This window comes from Montipora capricornis, chromosome 8 (assembly GCF_036669925.1).
Source record: "Montipora capricornis isolate CH-2021 chromosome 8, ASM3666992v2, whole genome shotgun sequence".
Lineage (NCBI taxonomy): Eukaryota > Metazoa > Cnidaria > Anthozoa > Scleractinia > Acroporidae > Montipora > Montipora capricornis.
In genome coordinates, this window is record NC_090890.1 from 8,361,940 (window position 1) to 8,383,655 (window position 21,716).

The window sequence follows — 21,716 nt, forward strand, 5'->3', positions numbered from 1 at the left end:
TATTTCGCTAACGACGCCCTGGCGGACGAAACCGACAAATTTCCCTATGAATAGAGAAACCGAAAATATCGCTTGTCTTTCGCAAAAACAGGTGTCAATATATATTCCCCGGCAGATTTCCACCTTGTTTGTGGGTGGTAATTGTTTTAAATTATGCAAGCTCACTCTTATCTCTGTTATCTTCAACAATAATTGTGATTGACTTACTAGCCATTAATTATTAAAAACAGTTTCTAACTTGAGAAAAGTACTTAATTGGTCCTATGCATGCACATAATTCATAAATCCGAATTGGGTGAAAATATAAAGGACAATTTTAATGCCAATCACCCAGTGTGGCGAAGCAATCCCTAAATTTAGCATTTCAACCTACCATTGAAAATTGATCAAACAGAAAATGTTTCAACATAAATTTAAAGGATGAATAATAAATTATTATATGAGCCTAACATGGACACAACAGAATGTAAGGTCATCCCCATGGGATTATATATTTTACAATAATAACAAAATGATTCATGCTGGCGACAAATGCACTCCAATTTTTTTGCAAGAATATGGGTAATAAAGATTTGTTTGTCAACACTTAGAACAGATGATATTTTTATTATATCTCTCGGATAGTTCCAGTGTTCTCACCAGGCTGTGCCCTTGCAGGATTCACGCACAAAAATTCGAAATAAGCGCACAGCAATCACGACTGTGTGCCCCAACGGGTACAGAAATGTTTGGAAAATACTTGTTTTAAAAATAGTTCATGAATGGTTAGAATGTTTTTTCGAACCAAAAGAAAGAGGAAAATAATATAATTTTATATCTTATTAGTTTAACCAGGACATCAAACGCAGTAGTCATCTTTAATTCGCCAGAAGACTGAGGCCAGTTTGTGGTCACAATGCTGGCTCAATTCTACAAATATTTGCTTGGGGAGTCGCAACTCCAACAAAAAGGATTGACGCAGTTCTTTTCAAGGCCTTCAGTTTCGAGGTTGGAGTCACAAGAAACCGATTCTGCAAAAGTCAATCCACTTGTAGAAGACAATTCTGCTTCGCCATCGACATGTAGTAAGAAAGATCTAGGTGTATTTCAAAATGCTTGGAAGATGAAACATGGGGAGCTAGAATATTTAGAAGAAAAAAAATTGTCCCTTGGGAAAGGGCCCAACCCTTTTAGGGGATGGCCCCAAAATGTGAGGTTTATGGGACATATGATCCCTTGAGAAAAATTTCTGGTCAGAACACTAGTATGTGAGCTGTGATTGGCTAAATTAGTGGGCCGTATTCTAAAGTACAGGCGGCTAAATTTGGAATTTCAATGAAACATTCTCTTGCAAGTTTTTCGTGTCATTTTTGTTACATAAACTTGTAAAACTGTTTGAATTTTGCGAGCAACTATTTCAAACAGCCAATAAGAATTTGGTTTTTCAGATTTTGATACGCCAATATTTGTGGCAGTTGAGCCTTCCACTTGACTTAATCTAGTTTCCTTTTCAGTGCGGCTGATTTTACTAACCTTGTTTTATTGGTCCGTACTGTAAAATTACAGATCCTCATTTTTTCGCATAATTTTTGATTTATGGCCCGTCTGCTTTGTGCTTTGGCAATAAATCAGCGGGAAAAGAACTTGGTCCATAATTTTACAGTGCGGAGGAGTAAGAGGTACATGTTTCTCTCAGATAGTATGACTTGTGTGCCATGATTGGTTAGTTTGGTGAGCTGTATTCTACAGTACAGCTCACTGTCTGGTCTGCTTAATTTGAACTTAGATGCAACATTTTCTAACAAGTTTTTCATGTTGTAAATAAACTTGTCAATCAAACTATTTGAACCTTGCAAGCAAGCATTTCAAAAAGCCAATAAGATTTAGTCATTTTTTGAATTTTCAAGCATGTTAATCATTTGTGGCAGCTGAATATTCCGCTTGACTTCAGCTAGTTTTCTCCTGCACTTCCAATTACCTCAGAGAGATAATTTTGATGTTTTTCTTACCTCATATTCTAGTCCATGCCATATCGGTTGTTTTTATGGCCTGCATGCATTGCACTTGGAAATATTGTAAAAGATGATTATTGGTCATAGTGATGGTAAATAAACGTATCATCATTTCTCTCGTAACATAGTCACTTGGGTTGCTGGTTATGACATTTCGACCACTTACTGCTGGTCTTCCTCAGATGATAAGGTCAACTGGTTAGGCGAAAACTGTGTGTACAATGTCATGTACTACAGTGGTCAACTGTGGTAGATGGACTTTTTCCTTATTTTTCCTTTGACTAATTTCCCAAAAGATCTTTGAAATTGTTCCCTCAGCAATTCATTGACATACCCATCTCCTGTAGTGTTTTTTGATTGCTGTTATCCACTTTTCAGGAATTTCTATTCCATTATCTCTGTTGATGTTAATTAGGGTCACCGTCAGAAGTGTTATGTGGGTAGCTTCAGTCACTCTTTGGGTGTACCAGTGTGAGTGTCTTATAATCAATAAACTTTGCCTAGTTCCAGAGCAGTTTGTCGTCAGTCGTATTGGCATACTCGGAAATGGAAGAGGTCTGGGTACAGGCGAGTCTTGTATCCCTCTAGTGTTCCAGTATTCTTTCCTGCATAGATCTACCTGTCCTGCCAATGTACACTTTACCACATTCACAGGGCATCCTGTTGTCTTGTCTCACCCAAGTGACTTATCGGACTTGGAGATGATGCAAAGCCTTGTTGTTGTTGGCAGCTGCGAGCAGGCTCTGACACTCCTTTGACGTAAGGCAAAACTGCATCAGGAGAGAAACTTTCATACATCTTATTATTCCAATGGGAATTATAAAGTCAACTGAATCCTTTGTTAGTAATTTTAATGACAAATCACATTATTTGTCCCTCCATAATAGGACCATGATGATGAAGTAAGACTTGACAAGACCATTAAGCCTGAGAATATCCATTGCCTCACAGAGGATCAAAGACAGAGTCTGGAAAAAGAGATCACTGAACAGCCAATAACAGAGGTCTACCAGAAGAACAAGATTAAAGAAATGAATGTAAAGGATGCCTCCAACATCCAAACATACTACAAATCTTCACGGCTTGGTATTAGTGAGATTGAAAATGAAATGACTAAGGAGGAATTGGCTCAAGAAAGAGAGTGAGTTGTCAAGATATCAAATCAGTCACTTGGTCACAAGATCTTAAAAGCATACTTTTTTCTTATTTGGCCGAAAATAAAAATGTGGCCAAAAACTGAGAAAACTGGTGATAAGTTTTGTTTAAAATGTTAAGCTATGTCTTGAAACTTGGTGCGCTACCCTCGTTTTTTGCATACAAGTAAGATTTGCTTCTTCACAGTCTCAAAGAAATTTGAAAAAAATAATTATTTGCATGGAAGGTTTTTGATCTTCCAACAGCCTGTTCATAAATAACTCAAGTTATACTATTTTCCCAATACTTCGCATCAGTTTAGAGAGTTTATTATTATATAAATACCAATGAAATAAGCGAAAACATAATTAACATAATATGTTATTTTCACATGTGAAAAGATCACTGTTGCTATGGCTACATATGAAAATCGCACTTGTCAATGCCTTTGTGAAATGATTGGTGTTTATATAATAAAATTTATTATATGGCAGCTTGGAAATACAAAATTTCTTTTCTCATGTTGAATAATATTTCACTCATTCGCTGCACTCACTCGTGAAATATTTTTCAACACTCAAAGAGAAATTTTATATCTCCGTGCAGCCATGTAATATCCACTGTTTAATGGTGTTTTCAAAATTCCGCCCCAAAAAATTGAAATAATTTCTATTAATTATTTTAATACTTGGTCACCAAATTAGTTTTAAAGAATACATTTTTAGAAAAACTAAATTTTAGAGGGTCCTTGGGCAGTGCTAAATCGTTGCCATGGCAACAGTTAGAAATCACAGACACCCGTAAAAAATTGGTTGACAATAGTATTAGTCAAATATTAAAGCATTTTCATACTGAAAGGACCACCCCCACTGTTACCTGTTGAAAACCCTAAAATTGAGCATTCTTAATTTATTATCAATCAGATTGTAGCAGCAGGAGTACAGAGAGCTTGTCACTCTAAAAGCCCTTGATTGGCCAGTTTCTTTCGTTATTAAAGTCATTATATTAAAACATTTTTTTTGTGTGTTGTGAATACTTGCAGGACACAACAAAAGCAGCTTGAGGAAATTTTCAAGCTGCTCGAGACGGACAAGGACAAGTTTGGTGTTACAACAATGGATGATCTTCAGGCACAAATGAAATTGTACTCAAGATAGTGATGAACAGGATTCTGGTTATCCTTTGGCCAGTTAAAACACTGGTGCTTAGAGATTTATATTGTTGGGAAAAATATCCCTACTCCACCAGCTCTCCTTGTGAAGTTTCCAGGTGGCTTAAAAAGGTGTTGAGGGAACTTTTTTCCTCTCATGGTAGTTGTTCTGTAAATCGAGACTCGTTACACTACAGAAAAAAAAGCCGGGTCCAGACCCATTAAAACGTAGATATGGACCATAAATCCTTGCCATGTAGCTATCTGTTTGGACCCACTTTTTTGGCGTTTTGGGGCCAGAGGTGGCTATTGCCCCAGTACTGGAAAAAACTGAGTCCGCACCCCTTTTTGCAGTTCAAGGGCACTGTGTAAATGTTTCTCCACTCCAACTCAATTAAAAATCTGGTCCGGACTCTGAAAATCGGCACTGTAAACAGAATGCCAGCAAAAGGGCCTTAAAGGCCAATTTTATGATGAGCCAAACCAAATTGTTGCCTGTGTAAACAGTAAAAAAATTTGGTCTGGTCCTGGTTTTCTCTGTTGACAAAGTGTAAATATATGGCAGTTCAGAGCCTCTGTAATAGAAATCCATTAGTACATGAGTAATTCAGGTTGTCCTAATAATGGGTAACTTGCCCTATTCCTTTTATTTATTCACTGTGAACTGTAAACTCACTTTTTGTCTCTTAACCCTTTAAGCCCCGAGGGGTTCCCCATGGACGAGTAAAATCGTCTGGCGTTAGACAGAGTAAAATCTGTAAGTGCCATTTGGCACTATCGGGGCTGAAAGGGTTAACTAGAAAATACAAAGTAATTTCAAGTTAATGATGTGCAATTGAAATTCGTTGTGATTTCCAGCAATCTTGTGCTCAGGTTAATATTGACAGTTATGGGTTATTGTCCAAGCTTGTTTGGTCAAGATGGCTGGATATTGGCCAAGTTCTTTTTTGGCGTGTTCGTCTTGGTCCATAAACATGCAAAAAAAGAACTTTGCCAATATCCAGCCATCTTGAATGAACAATCTTGGTCAATAAAGGATTTATTATGTGGGATAAAACACCAAGAAATGACCTTTTATCTTGCGGGACCAAGCGAGAAATCTTAAGGGGGCAAGATAGCGCCATCCTGCCTGCTCGTGTAGCCAATCACAGCGAGGGAATTGGTTCATCTTACCCACTCACAGAGCTAGTATTATAATAATGACAGTTATAAGAGGTTTTAATGATAGCCAGTTGCTCACTGATAATGATTCAAAATATTTCAGGTGGTTTTGTTTATATGGTCAAATGTACTTTCTGGTCAACTTCTGGGAATTCATCTGTGTTGATGGATAAATAGAGGGTATATAACATGGCTATGTGGGGATACAAAACTTCTCTTGACGTGTGGGAAAATATTTTTCAAGACCAATGAAATACTAAATCATTCCACTTTAACATCAAAAGGCATGACTTTTATTTTGTAACCATAGCAACAGTGATCTTTTCACATATGAAGATAACTCACATGTGAAAATATCATGTCTTCACGCGAAAGCTCGCATGGCAGTTCTTGGGTGTTTATATAATTATAATTCTTACTATAAAAGAACTGAGGGAGCCATGTAAGAAATTAGCTACGACCAAACTTTAAGAGGTTTCAGATTGAATACTAATAATTATGTGAAGTGATTTAACACTTTTCATTAATTTTTTTGCGTAACAAAGCAATTGATTATGTTGGCATTGAAACTGCAGCATTCGTTGCTGGGGTGCATGTATAAAAGAAAGACATAACAGCTACGTTAGAAGTTATCAATGTTCTTTTGATAATTATTGAAGTCGATTTTTATAGCAAAGGATTCTTCTGTTTCAATCATTTGTTCTTACACGATCACACGGAGGCCATTTTGATGTCTTAAACAAGACTTCTCTTTTATTCTCTTTTTGGTTAAAAAGCTTGGCCCATTTACCCTGTGATTAAAAATCAAAGATAAACCAATAATTATATGGTTGCTTAATTGTGGTCATGTGAGCAAATGGCACTCTGCTGTTAGCTCTCTCTTGTATTTTCAAGACACTCATTTTGAATTTTTAAAGGTGATCAACTTATTTTTACATGATTTGTCTTTGAAGTTAATTTTATCTTTGGAGATCCAAGGACATTAACGTAATTATTTGAATTCATTATTGATCTAAAGAGGATTGTCATGTATGTTTAAAGTTGCAACAAAAATTGTAAAATTCTGCTTTGCGAATTTTGTATTTATTTATTCAAAATTAAAGCTATTGTTGAACGTTTTATGTTGTCTTGAACTGTATTTCTAACTTCCTGTTTTCCATCACTTTTATGATTAAGGCGTTCGTTGTAACTGTTATTCTTCAACCTCAGAAAAATTGACCGCTTTTGCGGAATTGTCTTTTCTTTTGCAAAGGAATATTTGATTAAACAACTCGAACACTGTTTGCAAAAAAAAAAGGGCATGGAGTTCCACTAATTTCACCTTCCAACTTTGTAAAACCGGTCCCGTCAATAAATTGTTACTCCAAATTATAGAAAGGAAGTAAACCCAAGGAAAAAAGATCATTTAAAATTCACTCACCTTCTTTTACAAAGCTACTTGACAAGCGCAAATTAATTGATCCAACCTCTCCTTTGATGATGATCGTAAGGTAAAGTTTCACATCTCGTCTGCCTAATGTGCTTATTAGAGAGCTTTAGCAACGGCAACGAGAACGTCACAAATTTGCATAATTTATTTAGTGAGCAAAAGCAATAGCTTTGAACGCTCTGCACGTGCATCTTCATGTTTCATGCTTCAGTTTGCCGTCATCAGCAAAACGTCTACGTGAAATGACCAAATTTGGGGTTCTAGGGAGAACGTCATCGCTTGAGGATAAATTTTCATTTTCTCCCGTAAATTGAGCGCCGTTCATACTAGTTTCGTACTTGAGGGTTTGCCCCACCTTTAATGCGTTAAAAATAACGCGAATTCACATTTAACGACGACGTTATCGTTGGCCGTTGCCGTCGTCGTTGCTAAAACTCCCGATAAGGGAGCTTAATTAAGGTGGCTCGAATAGTTTCTCCTTTTTTCAAACAAATAAACATATTCTGTCCTTAGATACAGTTAGGGTGATCATTCAAGACGAAATTTGGCGAGGGTATGAATTATCCATCATAGATTTCTCACATAACATGCATTTTCCTCCTAAATAACGTTACCATGGCAACGGTATGAGGCATTTCTTTGAGCCTTAAAATCAAGATAATTTACATTGTCTTTTTTGAAAAAACTGGACGTTGAATTCTTCCCTTTCAGGGTTACCAGATGAGGTTAGAAATAATCTCTAAAATATTTGAAATTCAACAAAATCTGTTGATCAGTTGTTCAGCCCTTCGTCAGAGCGAATCCATTCGCTCTGACGAAGGGCTAACGATCAAGCCGATCTGTGTTCAGCAAGTTGTGATATTTGAGCTATTTACAATCTTAATGATTGCTTCATGTTTTTTTTTTTTTAAAGAAGACACTCTTTTGGGATGCATTCAGACACCCATAATTGATTGTGGCTTGCTGAACAGCATCAAGAGCAGAAGGTAATTAAAGCTCTTCAAGCAAAAAAAGTGTTTGTGTTTATTCTTTCTTGATTGTCGTTCCCTAGGGTGGAGGGAAATACCAGATCTCGGAAGATATAAAATGCGAACAGCTTTTCGTTTGGGTCAATACACCAAATTTTGGTTGGGAGGACATTTCCATCTTTAAGTGATCGGAACAGTGTTTTTTTCTGTTCCTTGCGCGGCGTCAGTTTGTTTAGCTCGGTTGTCACATTTTAGAGTTTATAAGCATGCAACGGTGGACAATAATCAAGTCGGCAATCAAGCCTCTTGCGCAAAATATTTACTTTGACACATTTTAATCTTCCACAGAGCCCAGGACGGCTGGTCATAATTCAGAATAACATGGAAAATCTATTTATGTCATTGATGGCGATCTGTTGTTTAACTTCTGTCTGACTTCAGTTTGAAAAATCCGGAAGCTCTGTTTAGGGCCTGATTAAGATTGTTTTGTGACTACACCTGCACTATTTTTTCCCCGAATTCTCCCATGATGGAAACGCTCCATTGTAAGAAGGGGTAGTAGCTGTTAAATTGAAAGGTCTTATTTCATCTTATGACCTCTTTTCTCTCTCTTTTTCTTTTTGTCATTTAATAATTAGATATGACTGCGGACTGTTTCAGATTTATTGATGCAGAATTAGCATGTGACCGCAGAGCGTAGTAACGCCTCCAAGCTTCCTAGTGATGTCAGTTTACGCATGCTCGTAAACATACTTTGTACGTGTTTTTCTGGGTCAGTGTCGTAAAATGTTTCAAGCGGAAAAACAGTTTTGGATAAGTTTGCAACTTTTACATGTAGCACAGCAAAAAAACCGAGTTTAGAAGGTTTAAGATTGTACGAAACGTTATATGAGCTATAGATTTGCGTTGATACAGGCTCCTTGTGAAAGTACAAATGTTCCATAGTCGATCCGCAAGTGTTGGTGAACTCCATGGAGGTCACAGTGCTCGTGAAGGCAACGATGAGGACGAGGCGTTGGAGAGGTCCAAAAGCTCCCGACAATTTATGACGAAGAGAAAGAGTTTTAGATTTGGCTCAGGGGACTTTGTTGGAGGAAGAAAGTTGGTGCGGAGACCGTCCATGAAATCGTTTTCAAATATAGTCCAAAGACTGATTCGAGTATCGTCGGTCAAATTTCACACGAACTCGGCCTACTCGACCTCCTCGATCGGTACAATCGAAGAAAACGCTTCGTACAAGAAAAAAAGTATCGACACCAGCGAAGAAATTTCTTCCAGGATCCAGAGAAGTAGATCGGTAGAGGTTCTTAATGTATCTGGTCTGAAAAATCATGGAAATACTTGCTTTATGAACTCTATTATCCAATGCCTCGCTCACACTGACTTGCTTGCCGAGTATTTCGTCATGGATCAGTATAAACAAGACTTAAAACTTCGCAAAGGCCAAACAAAGAAGTTTGGAACTCGCGGAGAAGTGACGGAAAGGCTAGCGCTTTTGCTCAAGAGCTTATGGTCGAGTCAGTACAGTTCTCAAATTAGCAGCGATTTCAAGTGGATCGTGGGAAAATATGGCGTTCAGTACCGTGGATACTCTCAGCACGATGCACAAGAATTTTTCCTTTGGCTGTTGGACAAGATTCACGAGGATTTGAACCGAGCAACTAAGCGAAAATACAAAGCAAACAAGGTAAGCTAGTAGACACCTTACAAGAGTGCTGATCAAATTACTTTCTCGAGTGTCATGCAATACGAACAATTTTTTTGATTTTAACACAAGCATGTTTTTCTTTTTACTAGTTCATTGTTTTATCAATTTGTAGCAAGTTCATTGATATGGCATTTTAGTCAGACTAAATCTCGACGTTTTGAACTTTGCCTTTGGTTGCGTTTACGAAGTACACGAAATTCGCTTGAAGAAGTTTCGAGTCTTTGTAGTTATATTTATCGCGCGTCATCCATTCATGCGCCTCTCCAACCAACACATCTTTAATTTTATCCTTTCCTCTGAAGTACAGTTGGATGAGCTGTTTAATTAATATTCTAGTTCCTGTGCTTTCTGTACAACTGGAAAGAGGATGTTCAACTAAGCTTAATAGCTTAATTTGATCAACCAGAATTTATTTTATTTCGGTCGATATTAGGCAAGAATTTTTGGCGAGGAAATTTCGTAAACAGTTCGTCCCATCATTGTTTGCAACTGGAGTTCCCAAAAATATTTTTCTGTTGTCATTCATGTCAAGTGCAGAGTTTGTGCTTTTAACCATCTGAACGGAAGCACAAAGAATTCAAAATATCTTAATTCAGTTTTGTTTGTCACAGGGAATGGCTCAAAATGAGATGTTAAGCGAAGCGTGATATTCCTTTGTTTTTCATGCTGGGTAATAAATGGCCTGCGGCTTTATCTAAGGAAATTGGCCCAGTTAGCCCTTATTCCTTTGTTAGCGACAAAAAATTTATCAGTACTTTTAGCTATTTAAGTACGTATATTCAAATGACTGATTGAAACTTATAGATCTAGCCCGTGCTTTAGTTGTACAGTGGTTAGTTTTACAGTGTAAAAATTATATATCTCACAATTCTGTCCTACTCCTTTTGTGATATGTGATTTTGTTAGATTTTTTGCCTATTTTATGCTATTTATTCTCTCATCCATAAACTGAAGAATACAAGAACTTTTATTTTAATAATGATTTATTAGTTTCAACTTCTATCTGATTCAAGGCAAGCTGAAAGATCAGGTGGTCAAAGTTGATCACCTGGGCATGAAATCTAATTGTACCCAAGATGACCATGCAGGGGTGTTATTGAGCCCTGTGGTGTAATTGAGACTAAAAGCTGTTCTGATTGTTTTCTAAAACCTGCTTTGGCTTGTTTCATCAACATGGTGCTATCTTTTTCACTTTATACCATTTTTATTTCAGGAAACCCTTGGCAAATCAGATGACATAATCGCTTTTGAAGCTCTCTCCAATCATTCTCGCTGTAACGACAGTTTTGTGCTGGATTTGTTCCAGGCACAGTACCGCTCATCACTTAAATGCCCCAAATGTAATCAACAGTCCAACACTTTTGATCCATTTTTATGTCTCTCTCTGCCTGTTCCCCAAAGAGAAACAAGGTCGATCTTCGTCACCACAGTGTTTGTAAATTCATCAAGAGTGCCGCTTCGCATTGGTGTTACAGTGCCTCTAAATGGCACCATTGCTGACCTGCGTGATGTGGTTTCAGACATGACAGGAATCAAGAAGGATTTGTTGATTCTCACAGAACTTTACCATGATGGTTTTAATAGAACTTTTAACGATAAACAGATGCTGAATGTGATTCATGAAGGGGATAATATTTATGCTTTTGAAGCACCAAGTGGACTTTTCCCTGAGATGGATTCTCAAGACGATCAGGTCCCTGTTATGACAGATGGCACAGATGTTCCAATTCAAGACACAACTGTGATTCTTGTAGCAAACTGCCAGAGTCAAGGGAAGAATGGATATCATAAACGGTGAGACTTAAATTGAGATCTTGCAGAAGACAATGGTCATGGATAAAAATCTGAGCCTAACTATTCTGTGGTCTTAGCATCCATTTTGTGTGACGGGCCCAATCATGGCAACCCAATGAAGGTCTTTTTTTAAAGCCAGGTTAATTTGACTGTACTTGAGAAAGGACCAGTGGTTAACTTTGCAAGGTCAGGTGTAAGCATTGTTCAGATTAGCAGAACTGAAAAAAATTATTGTGTAGCCATGGTAAGGACTACTGTGCACAAAAGTCAGTTGGCTTGCATTTGTCAACTAGTTAACCCTCCTAGAAGCTCCACCGTGCACCGGTGGCTCAGTTGGTTGAGCATCTTGCTCGCACGCGGGAGGTCGGGGCTGGCCAGATCAACACTCAGGATCTTAAAATAACTGAGGAGAAAGTGCTGCCTTTGTAATTTTATCCACAAATGGTTTAACTTTCAAGTTTTCTCGGATAAGGACTGTAAACCTTAAGCCCTGTCTCTCAACATCTTCCATGTTCATAAGTTCCCTGTGGGACGTTTAAGAACCCACACACTATTCTAGAAGAGTAGGGGATGAAGTCCCTGTTGTTGTGGCTGTCCTGTTCTCTCCAGCAGAAGTGGCTGGCTTGGCAGTGATGTCTCTAAAAGGGCTTGTGGTGTATGAGGCCACCTAAGCTGAAACAGCCACAAGTCAAAAAGGGACTTTGCTGAGTGCTGGAATATGTAGATGTAGATGTAGAAGTAATCTTTAGAACATTGCCTTGGCACAGGTATATCTCATTTTCCATGTTTGAAGCTGAACTTGTTACCTTTTGTCCTTTTTCAGATTTGGTCTTCCTTTCATTGTCCGAGTTCTAAGGGAATTGAGCTACAATGAACTGCAAACAGCTCTCTTGAAAGCTATGTCAAGAATCCTAAATGAGAGCTATTCATCAGAGGTAAGGGTTTGTAATGGACATTTTCAAAAGGCCAATACAATATAACATTTAACTAAAAGGCAGGTGTTACTTTAGGGAGCAGGGCTGTTGCAGAAGTTACAGCACTGACAGCAGAGGGTTCAGGGTTTGATTTTGTTTTTGTGAACTTGTTGCTTCTCTAGTCTGCATTAACCCTTTCACTCCTCTGGGGTTCCCCATCGATGAGTAAAGTCATCTGGCGTTAGACAGAGTAAAATTTTTAAGTCTCAGTGGCCCTTACATGAGTGAAAGGGTTAATTAATTAAGGACAGTGCCTACTATTGTTATTGCGCATACTATTGCAGGATGAGGTGATTTATTGATGTGCAGAGAGTATTGAACCAACAGGATCGGTGACCACACGGCACGCTTGTCAACTAATGGGTCTGAACTTGTGGGTCACTATCAAATCACAGCTGCATGTTTCCATTACATTTTATTACCATTTACCTTAAGATTTATTACACCCTTTTGGTACTGTAGTTCTTTGCAGTTGTAAGTAGCTCTTACTGATGTGCCACATGTAATCTTTGACATATTAGGCTATACGGAAGCAAGGTTTGATGTTTCGACTGCGTGTGCTGTTTGGCCTGCCAGGGAAGAGTGCACTTTCTCCTGAAGTGAATCACCCTTTGTATCAGACTACTGTTGACAAGTAAGGACTGTCTTTTGAGGAAGCCTGCAACAAAAATTAAAAGCATTTTTTTATGTCCACAATGCAAGTTAACATTTCCTTTAGTGAAGGTTAGGGTTCCTGAAAACAGCAAGGGAAGAAAAAAATCTCTGGCATTTAATTACAAGCTTCGTTAGTGGTAATCAATCTTAACTACCATGCCAACTTGCAGAATTTGCGATAATATTTACTGCTACAATAGTTTACAGGGTGATTTTTACACAGACCAGAATGTACAGACTGGTATGAATCCAGCCAGGCTGCAGAGTGCTTGACATACCCTACTCTAAATTGAGATTTACAGAAAGATGGTTTAAAAGTTGAAAGACTAGTCAAATGGATTATGGTACTTAGAATTTTTCCCATGTTGCAAATCTCTCTCTCTCTTTTTTGCTTTGCCATATTTTGTAGGGCACTGACGTCTTGTGGGACGGGTTGTGGTCCGCAGCATATCAAGGTGATCGCTGAATGGGAGCCAGAGACAAGAGTGAGGTAAACCTTCCTCGTCGTCGTCATCGTCATCGTCATCGTCATCGTCATCGTCATCGTCATCGTCATCGTCATCGTCATCGTCATCGTCATCGTCATCTTCATTACCAGTCATCAGCAATATCATTTTTAGACGTGATGCTCATAAACAGAAGGAAAATTAAGCTCAGCAGTTATAAGATATCTGAAATACTGCACCTGTTACAGGTTTCTTTTCTCCTCACTTCTCTTTAGATTTGTTAAGTCCAGTGTTTTACAAGAGCGACCTGAGGAACACTGCACCGTGCGTGAAGTGGAATCTTTCCACAACAGTGCACATCACGTTGAACTGGAGGACTGCTTTACTTTGTACACAAAAGATGAGAGGGTAATGAGGCAGAGTGAAAAAGTGAAAACATCCTAACCCCCCCCCCCCAGAAAAACTGTTGTTTTTTTACCATACCCCCCAAAAACTGTTGTTTCTTGAATTTTTAAGTATGTGTTCAGTGGTTTTCATATCATCAAGGAATGCATACTTTTCTTGTACTTGGACCAACCATAATTTGGAAGCGAAATGGTAACATTGATGTTACCTTGGAGTGATGAGTTTTGTACGTGTTTTTTTTTAGTTGGGCTCTGAAGATGCTTGGCTTTGCCCGAGGTGTAAGAAGCGTCAGCAAGGCACAGTCAAGAGACTCAGCCTTTGGACTCTACCTGAGGTTCTGGTAGTTCACCTCAAGAGATTCAGACAGGTAATTTAGAAAATATATTTTTTTTAGTTTCACCACTCAGGGGGCGAGGACCACAACAGAGCAAAGCTCCAATAACCATTGATAGTGTGCCCTTTACAAGGGCAGACAGCGACACAGGGAACTCTGTGACCTACTCTTTGCGAATACTGGCTGAATTTTTTAAGAACTGATTTACATGGTGTGATTTTTGTTGCATGTGACAAGCTTACGACATGCCTACCACTCATTTACGATTGTTGTGTACATCAGAAAAAAAATTCGTAGCATTCTAACACCTGTTTTTCTTTCGAGAGCTTGTCGCATGCACCAAAAATCTAACCGTGTAGAGCGGCCCTAAATTGTTCCACAGAATTTACTGACAAGGGTTAAGAGTTCAGGGACCTATGGTTTTTAGTCCTCACCTTAGAAGACTTGAAAAGTTTTGCACATGAAATTACAAAGAGAGCTCTTTCCCCTCTTGTTCCAAACAGGGTTTGAATCCATGACTGTGTAGTGTAATGCTCAACCAACTGGGCCAACGAGTCAGTGGCAATCAATAATGCAATCTATTCGAATCAATCAATCAATCGATGAATCCATCCATCCGTCTGGCAATAATGCAATCCGTGTGAACGAATCAATCAATTAATCAAACAATCATGCAATCTATGTAAACCAATCAATTAATCAATCCATCCATTCATCCATCAGTCAATAATGCGATCTGTGTGAACGAATCAATCAATCAATCAAACAATCATGCAATCTATGTAAACCAATCAATTAATCAATCCATCCATTCATCCATCAGTCAATAATGCAATCTGTGTGAACGAATCAATCAATCAATCAATCAAACAATCATGCAATCTATGTAAACCAATCAATTAATCAATCCATCCATTCATCCATCAGTCAATAATGCAATCTGTGTGAACGAATCAATCAATCAATCAATCAAACAATCATGCAATCTATGTAAACCAATCAATCAATCAATCAATCAGTCAATTAAGATATTGAGCACAGTAATCGTATCAACAGCATTGGTTTTCACGTGAGCGGTGTTGATAACTACAACCAGATCTATGCTCAGTGATTCTTAAACTAAAGACCTTTTTTTTCTCCCTTTAGACCTCTGCTGGCCGTACAAAACTCCACACATTAGTGGACTTTCCTCTTACGGGCTTAGACATGAACAGTCATCTTGAGCCACGCCCTAAAAAAACAACTCCAGACACCCACACGCTGGGGTGGGGTACCTGGAGGCGGCAGCGCGCAAGCTCGGTGACAGGCATGGATGAAAACTTGTACGACCTTTACGCAGTGTGCAATCACACCGGTGGGATGTCAGGGGGTCACTATACGGCATACTGTAAGAACCCTGTGGATGGCACTTGGTATTTGTTCGATGACATGCGAGTTGAAAGGATAAGCGAGCATCAAATCGTCACCAAGGCAGCTTATCTTTTGTTTTATGCACGACGTAACGTTGGCTCGTCGTCCGGATCGGAATCCTCCGCTTGTTCCGATCACTGGGCGTGGCGAATGCCGAAATTTTCGTATCAATCTGTGTACAGCTCCGGGGACGAGCTCAGTGGTAAAGGCCAGAACAGAAATGGTAAGAACACGGTTTGATGATTCGTTGCCCATGGTATTGTTCATTAAAGGGGCTCGGTTTCGCTATTTTTGGTAATTTTGCTTAATTTTGTTAATTATGAGCTCTAAACGTCAAATTGGCAGAGCAAGAGTCTTTCATTTGCAAAATCACGGGCCACATAACAACTGAGAATGATTTTCTAGCTGTGTAAATGACATTTTGATACAGACTGATGTAAATTTGAAAAAAGGTGGGCCGACGTTTTTCAAATTTACCCAAATTCAATCCATTTCAATCCTCTCCAATTTTTTCCATCCATGTCCCTTCTTGGCTTCCCTGTGTTTTGTTAGAGTTATTCTATAGTTTTGAACAGTTATTTTGATATTTTAGTTAATTCTATGACCATTCGATCAGTGCTGAAATTGCTTAAAATTGCGTGACCTAGCCCCTTTAAGTTGGTTGAAATTGTCGCAATTGTGTGGACACAGTATCGGATCAGTGACGTACTGACGATATCAGCCACGTTTTGAGCCATAGACGATAACCGGAACTGAACATTTCGCATGCCAGGACAGTTGATTTTCAAACTAGTCGTGCCTAACAGAGAAAAGATATTCAACAATATAAATGTGGCTGTGTGAGTGCAAGTTAAAAGGGAAAATAGCTCACTTCCGTTTGCCGTCCGTGACCCCAAAACTTCGCTTGCTTAAGGTAATTCCCATGAAGATGACTTACCATCCAGATTTTTGTTTTTCGAACTTGGCACAATTGATATTAATACACAGGACATTTAAAAAAATCTAACAAAAAGTTGGGATCACCTTGCTTGTTTTCGCTCTGTATGTCCTTTATTGTAAATGTTTCTTGGAGACTCCAGGCGACCGATTTTCGGGCGGACGAGAAAACGAAGGGCACGTGGCCATCCTTTTGTGGCATTCTTGCACTCTCCCTTCTCCTTCACCTTCCTGCATCCGCATGCAAGCTACAAAGATACAGTGAGTTCCACATTAAAGATTTCGTAACCCAACTTCCGGCTGTCTTGTGATTGCTCGGAAGCCCCTGCAGCTAATCCAGCTGGGTTAACCGCATGATGGGGGAGGGGGACCACAACGCCGTACCCTACTCCTCGCGAGTGGGTTCTTTCACACAACAAAAGCTGTGAGACGGGCTATACACCTTATTCCAAAATGGCCGCCATTTTGGGTTTTTTAATTTTATTGAAATTAGACCTTGATGCCCCGTTCAAGGCAAAATATTATTTTGAATTTTCAGCTCAAGAACGAGGGATCAAGGGCTAATTTGAATAAAAACAAAACAAGTTACTTAACATGCGGGTTTTCTTCTGGTCTTTCAGACAGATCAACAAGTTCGCCATACAATGCTTTACCACGGATGCATGACCAGAACACAGCCAAGAGTAGAATGAACAGCAGAGAAAATGTTATGACCGAATCGTGCGTCTAAAGTGCAGGTGTCTCCGCTGGAGGATGTCTTGAAAAGTGGTCATCGTCAATTGCGCCCTCAGTGACTGTCTCAGTGGAAATTCTTTGGTCAACTTTGAACAGTCCAGAGTAACAGTTGAAGCTTGGGTGGAAGGTCGTTTTGCTGCTTGAGTGGTGAAATTTGATGATATTTTTGGTTTTGTTTCTACACTACCCTTAAGACTGAAAAGTTATTCGTCGCTTTGTCAATTAACCAGGACAAATACCTCAAGCTCCCATTTGACGAAAGTCCCGAAAACGTTTCGGGCCCGAAAAGCCATTTACGGAACTGCCTGATTCGTTTGTTTTGATAGGCTCATCTTTTGATGTGCTTTCAAGATAACAAAAATCAAAATCATCGTGAAGTTTGTGTGACTTAAAACCTCTCCGTTCACAAGATACATAGGGAATTGTGAGACCCGAAAGTTTCGGGACTTTCGAGAAAAACGCACCTCCGCTGCGAGCGTCTTTTGCGCGCTTAGAGCTTGCCACAGGCACACCAGTTTGCAGTGAGTTCTGACTGGTTTATTCGAGATCGATATAAATTAAACAATAGTGTTCAAAATGTATCTCAGTCATCTGTGGAAGAAAGCGGTATAATAGGCAATTTCTATGCTATTTTGCACGAAAGGGTTTTTAAATTTACTGCGAACCTCATGGTAACGTCTTTCATAGTTTCCGTTGGTGGAGTTTATTTGAAAATCAGATATTGGAGGCGGAAGATCATTGCACTTTAACATGTTTTTCAGGCGATGATCTTTCGCCCCGGGCAAGCGCCTTCAATCGTTGGAAGTAATTGATACGTTAAGTAAAACTAATGTTTGCACGTGGCCTCGTCCTGGAAAGGAGGCTGAGGTGACAAGGAAATAGTCAATCGTAAACATACCGTTACCGAACCGTTACTATGTTTTTGTCGTTACAGTTTTGAGAACAATAATCCTGTCCAAAATTATGGAAACTCTTCCTCAAAACACCCACCTCGTGACATACAAGGAGAAAAAAGAATATCGGATGTACACTCGCTGCACATGCATTTACGTTTCAAAGCATTTCTTTGCCATCGCAACAACGTGAAGATAGCCCTGGTGGGCTCCCCAGCACAGATACAAAGGAGTCTATTTGTAGAATACCCCTTTCCGCAAAAATTAGTTGTCATGTCCCTAAAAAACATGGCAGAGGCAGTCATACGGGGCATGGCTACATCTGATTTGTTAAAGTGGCGGCCTTTTGTTTTCGCCCGTTAAGTGTTTCTGGGCCAAGACCGTATTCACTCTTTGAAATTATTTTAAAAACGCGGTTTTGTTTTGTGGCCACGAATTCCTGGGAGGGTGTGGTGTTTGTGATAGAAAGAGAAAAAAATCATCGTTGTTAAAGACGAAAAGACAGTAGTCTTTGCGTTATTTTCCCGAATAATTTCGGACAGATTTTTTTGGTTCTAAGTTTGTTACGTAAGTCTACGGTTAATCTTGATTAATTTTATAACGAGATGCTTCTGTGAAGCATTCACTGGGTTGCCTGGTTGACAATCACATTTCCTTTATTGGCTAAACAGATCGAACTCCCTAGTTCTAGTTATAGTCAACCTCGTCCCCAGGGCTTTTCATCACCGTCCTACTCGTTGCGCGAAAGTTCGTTCGGCAATTTCACCGAGAACGAATTCTCGCGCCAACTTGATTTGGGGGCAAGGTTTAAAAACGAAGATGCACTATAAAGGGGCTTGTTTCACGCTCACCCTGCGAGCAGAGACTTTTTAAAACTCATCAGAGGGCTGTGCAGAAATCGTGTCCCAAGTTTCTGGGTTAGTCAAACCGGTTTCGGCAGCGTGCGCATCAAATTTTCGAGCCTTCAGTACGGAAATCAATATGGCGTCTAGGAGTGCGATCGAGACTTGGCCTGGGTTTGAAACTGTCTCCAAGCAACGGCTTGCGCATATTCAATAAAGAGTTTACACGATTTCTGCAGAGTCCTTTCTTTCTCGTGGAGTTAAGAAAGGTTCTGCTGGCAGGGTGCTCCACGCTCTGCTTTTGTTCGAATCCATTCAAGCACGACTGGTAATCCAAGATGGCGATCAACAAACAGGGACAACGACACGGAACCCTAATAAGAGAGACTTCCAGGGCGCAAACAATGACTGGGGATTTTAAAACAAGAACGACAGATAACATCTTCTAAACTACTACGGACATATTCCCGTTGGGGACTTTATCATTGCGTCCACGGTTGATTGACAGATTATCGCATGTGCCTTGGGTACCGCTCCTTTTATAGTGCGTATTCGTGTTGAAGAAAAAGTATTAAAATTTCTACAACGAATAGAAGCACATTGAGCCCAAACGTATTAGTATTAGAGGTAATACTAAGTTCAAGTTAACATTGTTGACATAACCAATTGGCGACCCGTAGCGGGTAGTTCATTGTATAAAATTTTCGAGCCAACGCTTTATGCATAGGTCATTTACGAGTTCATGTCTGCCGCCTCTTCAAAGCGAGTCGAATTGCGTAGTTTTTCTTATATATAGAACTAATTACCATCATAAAAACTTCGCACTGAGACTCGCTTGGAAGAGGAGGCAGACATGAACTCGGAAATAGCTGCATTTAGGTAAAATTTGAAGGCTCAGAACGCCATGTATAATTTATTCAAAAAGCTACTTTTCAGCTGTGGATATAATTTTGACCTAATAAAAACTGTTTCAGATGAGAAATTTTCTATTGAAATAGCTTGTGGTGACAAATATTCATAAGCCTCATGCTTGCGCCTCTATGCTTTTCAATCTGTCGCATTCACCAATACGCACTAAAACAAAATGGCTTTTGAGTCATCAGATCGTTTTCAGCAGACGCCGTTTTCACCCATTCACTTTAGTGGGAGATGTACTGATTACAAAAAAAAGAAAATCGTTGGTGGAAACACCACACTATATACTAACAAAACCTGGAAAGAAAATGAAAACACATTTCCGTAACGTTCGCCGAGCGTTATCTAATCTAAACACAGTTAGAGGCTTTATTTGGGTCAGTAACGGTTAAGTCAAGAAAAAGACGAGAATCTAGTTGATGGAGAAGACCCCAGACCCCCCTCAGAAGGGGAAGCGGTCGGTGATTCCATGTCCAGACGAAGGCCTTGTGGGTAATGGAAAGCTGGAACGTGGCCGCTGCTGCATAAAGTAATGATCTGCGATGGCGTCCGAAAGCTCGAAGTACGACGTTTTTTCATACTCAGAGGAGCTGGAAGCGGTTTAAATCGCTTTTCTATTTTAAGGTCATTTAAGGCTACTATTTTCCAGGCACAGATTCCTTGGTGACTAATGTTGAAAGTCAAGTCAAACAACCTTTGAAAATTCCTATCGAAGTGCAATTATATTCAGCTTCCAGCGAACGGCGGGTATACTATCTAATCCACAACAGTACGTTTAGTGAAAGTTGGAGTATGCAGTAGAGTCAATGGATGCTTTCGTTGTTCTTGCAATCTGATAACGAGCAAGCAGGAGCACCGCAATACGAAGTAACACCAGCTTTTTCATATGGTGTCCACCTTTCTACACGAAAGCGCTCAACAATTAGTTTCAATCATTTCCAACCACATTCCGGTATGTCATCCTTTCCAAAAAAATAAACTGTTTTGACATAATCGTACTGGTGGGTTTTCAAAAGTTCCCAAAAGTTCTTGTCCATTGTTTCCACAATGGACAAGGGCGTGGTATTAGTTTTACTGTCTTCCCCACTTTTCCCTTGTCGTGTTTCTTTAAATTTCAACTCTGTACTCTACGTACATTGACCGAAACTACATTTAAAAAAAGGTTTTAAAGGTAACCAACTGCTTTTTCAAAACCGAGCGATGTGTTCTGAAGTTCCAGTTCCACACTAACGCGAATAAAAATCTCACGGCGGTTTTCATCTCGGCGAAAACGAAAGAAAATATTTTTCATCTTCAAAAGCGATTCCTACGTACCGCTTTCACCGATCCACTCCTCGGCACTCGAAAACGATGAGGGTCCGTTTTCGCCTGTCAATGCCAAGACTTTTAGCGTTTTCAAAGCGCTGAATTTTGAGAAGTTCCCAGTTATGAAACCGTTTTCAAAGTCTCCGTCGTCATTTTCAACCATTTTACAGTGGCTATTGAAAACAGTATATACGCAAAACGCTTGGATGAAAACACAAATTGCTTTGTTTTCGCCGAGATCAACACGGAGAATTTCGTTATTGAATGTTGATGTGGCCGCACTTTCTTCTCCTTTGCATTTTCATTTCTTTTTTTTTTTTAATTAATTCTTAGATTTAATTTCCACTTAATTTCGTATTCAGATTTCCTGCGCGTCATCACGTTGGATTTTATGGCTCTTTACGGCTGTCTTTGCTTTTTCGGTATATGGTGGCAGAAGTATTCTATTGCGCTCAAATCCAAAATGGTGGATTCCTTAACGAGAAACCCTTAATAAAAATCACGAACCAGTAGGCCAATTTGATCTTTCCAA

The 21,716-nt window shown here is 39.3% G+C and overlaps 2 protein-coding genes and 1 long non-coding RNA gene across 3 annotated transcripts in view; 2 read left to right on the top strand and 1 right to left on the bottom strand.

Annotated features, from left to right (window-relative positions):
- The window catches only part of LOC138059546 (matrix-remodeling-associated protein 7-like), a 7,139-nt gene extending 584 nt beyond the window's left edge, over positions 1–6,555 (top strand). Inside the window, exons 2-3 of the mRNA XM_068905188.1 lie at positions 2,879–3,132; positions 4,168–6,555. Coding sequence (XP_068761289.1) covers positions 2,879–3,132; positions 4,168–4,282 — 369 coding nt within the window. The 3' untranslated portion in view covers positions 4,283–6,555. The remainder of the gene's footprint in view (positions 1–2,878; positions 3,133–4,167) is intronic.
- LOC138059547 (uncharacterized) overlaps positions 1–6,988 on the bottom strand; it is a 7,003-nt gene extending 15 nt beyond the window's left edge. Inside the window, exons 1-2 of the long non-coding RNA XR_011134218.1 lie at positions 6,857–6,988; positions 1–2,761 (exon numbers count right to left, since the gene is read on the bottom strand). The exon at positions 1–2,761 is cut by the window's left edge and continues 15 nt beyond it. This is a non-coding gene — a long non-coding RNA (uncharacterized lncRNA). The remainder of the gene's footprint in view (positions 2,762–6,856) is intronic.
- A 1,594-nt stretch (positions 6,989–8,582) lies between these two features.
- Positions 8,583–19,946, top strand: LOC138060065 (ubiquitin carboxyl-terminal hydrolase 31-like). The gene is made up of 9 exons (XM_068905756.1): positions 8,583–9,520; positions 10,755–11,335; positions 12,159–12,270; positions 12,831–12,943; positions 13,373–13,453; positions 13,685–13,817; positions 14,059–14,181; positions 15,295–15,781; positions 17,115–19,946. The coding sequence occupies exons 1-9, from the start codon at positions 8,768–8,770 to the stop codon at positions 17,222–17,224; spliced, it is 2,493 nt and encodes an 830-aa protein (XP_068761857.1). The 5' UTR covers positions 8,583–8,767; the 3' UTR covers positions 17,225–19,946.
- Positions 19,947–21,716: the final 1,770 nt, after the last annotated feature.

What these genes read in the sequence shown, in the direction of transcription:
- LOC138060065 (XM_068905756.1), top strand. Translation starts at nt 8,768, where the DNA reads ATGTTCCATAGTCGATCCGCAAGTGTTGGTGAACTCCATGGAGGTCAC. An exon ending in AAGAATGGATATCATAAACG is followed by an intron (nt 11,336 to 12,158) that starts GTGAGACTTAAA and finishes GTCCTTTTTCAG; the next exon opens with ATTTGGTCTTCCTTTCATTG. An exon ending in GAGCCAGAGACAAGAGTGAG is followed by an intron (nt 13,454 to 13,684) that starts GTAAACCTTCCT and finishes ACTTCTCTTTAG; the next exon opens with ATTTGTTAAGTCCAGTGTTT.